Below are 2,500 nucleotides of genomic sequence, written 5' to 3'. Positions count from 1 at the left end.
CTGGCCCTACCATTCATGTGTCTGGTAGTAGTAGCATCACCAGCAGCAGTAGCAGCAGCAGCAGCAACAACAACAACAACAACAACAGCAGCAGCAGCAGCAGTAGTAGTAACAGAAGTAGCAGCAGCACTAGAGGCAGCAGCAACAACAACAGTGTCATTAAATTCATTATTTTCTCTTTCTTTGTCTCCCACCCCTTCCCCCGACCACCCACCCACCAGAGGTGTACGTGGCACTGGTGCTGTTCCTGTGTACCCTGTCCGTGGTGCTCAGCATCTTCAGCCTCAACCTGTACTTCCGGGATGACGCCGCGGAGCCGGTACCCCCACGGGTCAAGGCCTTCGTCAGACTCCTCATGCGTCTCATGTGTCGACCCAAGGCCAACCGGACCCAGCACAGCCTGTTTGTCGCGGCCCCCTCACGCAGCAACCTCAGTCCGGGCTCTCTGAAGCCCCCTGCGGGAGAGAAGCAGGACGAGGTGTCGCCCGTGGAGAGAGAAGGTCCTGCTGCTTTTGCTGTGTCTGAGGAGGCGGAAGTGACGTGGAAGAGGGTGTCAATGGTCATGGACGCTTTCTGTTTGCGGGCGTACATTGTGGTTTTGGTCTTACTGAGTATTATCGTTTTCAGTATTATTGCTTCGTAGAAGTTTTTTTGGGGGGGGGTTGGTTGGTTTGTTCGGTGAGCGCATCACTGACGTAAACACACACACACACACACACACACACACACACACACACACACACACACATGTACACACACACACATGTAGACACACACACACACACACACACACACACACACACACACACACACACAGACACTCACACACACACACGCACGCACGCACATGTATACGCACGCAGAAGGTCAAATACGTACGTTAAAGATCATGTAATCCATGTCAGCGTTCGGTAGGTTATGGAAACAAGAATATACCCAGCATGTACACCCCCGAAAACGGAGTATGGATGCCTACATGGCGGGGTAAATAAATAAAAACAGTCATACACGTAAAATCTGATTGAATGACACAGGAAACGAATGATGAGCGCCCAGTGGCAGCCGTCAGTCGGCTCTACCCAGGTAGGCAGCCTGTGGTGCAAATGTCCCCGTGTATGTAAAGCGCTTAGAGCTTGGTCTCTGACCGAGGATAGGCGCTATATAAGTATCCACATCAATCAATCCACACACACACACACACACACACACACACACACATTCACACGCGCACACACACACACACACACACACACACACACACACACATTCACACGCACATGTACACACACACACACACACACACACACACACACATTCACACGCACATGTACACACACACACACACACACACACACACACACACACACATTCACACGCACATGTACACACACACACACACACACATTCACACGCACATGTACACACACACACACACACACATTCACACACACACACACACATTCACACGCACATGTACACACACACACACACACACACACATTCACACACACACACACACACACACACACACACATTCACACGCACATGTACACACACACACACACACACACACACACACACATTCACACACACACACACACACATTCACACACACACATTCACACGCACATGTACACACACACACACACATTCACACACACACACACACATTCACACACACACGTACACACACACACACACACACACACACACATTCACACACACACACACACACACACACACATTCACACACACACGTACACACACACACACACACACACACACACACACACACACACACACACACACGCATTGCCCTTCTCCGAGACCTTTATTCTGTCTGTGGTCATTTCTTTCTTCCCCCGTCCTACTCGCCACCTCCTTCACCCCTCTTCCATCTTGCCAATGGCTTTTGTGTCCGTGCTTTTCATTGGCTAATTTCATTAGAAAGGTTTGTGTGTTATGTTGTGTTATTTCATGCTATGCTATGTTATGTATGTATGTATGCTATGTTATGTCAAGCTATGTATGTATGTATGTATGTATGTGTTATGCATTGTTTTGGTATGTATGTATGTATGTATGCGCATGAAATATCAAATTTAGAGAACAAATACCCTTAATATGTATCATGCGAAAATATGCGTGTTTGCGTCTTAAGCAGATTTGTTGTGTGTGTGTGTGTGTGTGTGTGTGTGTGAGTGTGTGTGTGTGTGTGTGTGTGTGTGTGTGTGTGTGTGTGTGTGAGTGTTGTGAGAGAGAGAGAGAGACAGACAGACAGACAGACAGACAGACTGGGACTGCATGACTTCAGCCAAACGTACTCAGAAACTTATTCTTCTGCAATAGTGGGCGTAATAATGATACGTTGTTTTTGTTGTTTTTTTTTTTTTTTTAGTAGATTTATGTCGGTGTGTGTGTACGTGTTGGCGATGTTTCTAGGCACGCGCGCGTGTGTGTGTAATACGATAGGTGCGCTTTCAAGGTGTATACCTATATG

At 47.8% G+C, this 2,500-nt stretch overlaps 1 protein-coding gene across 1 annotated transcript in view; it reads left to right on the top strand.

The window, feature by feature from the left end:
* Positions 1–687, top strand: part of LOC143291261 (acetylcholine receptor subunit alpha-1-B-like) — a 34,563-nt gene extending 33,876 nt beyond the window's left edge. Inside the window, exon 8 of the mRNA XM_076601090.1 lies at positions 222–687. Coding sequence (XP_076457205.1) covers positions 222–643 — 422 coding nt within the window. The 3' untranslated portion in view covers positions 644–687. The remainder of the gene's footprint in view (positions 1–221) is intronic.
* The last annotated feature ends 1,813 nt before the right edge of the window (positions 688–2,500 follow it).

This window comes from Babylonia areolata, chromosome 1, assembly GCF_041734735.1.
Source record: "Babylonia areolata isolate BAREFJ2019XMU chromosome 1, ASM4173473v1, whole genome shotgun sequence".
NCBI classification, from domain to species: domain Eukaryota; kingdom Metazoa; phylum Mollusca; class Gastropoda; order Neogastropoda; family Buccinidae; genus Babylonia; species Babylonia areolata.
Note: the sequence above shows the minus strand (reverse complement) of the source record. Positions and strands in the feature narration are given on the sequence as shown.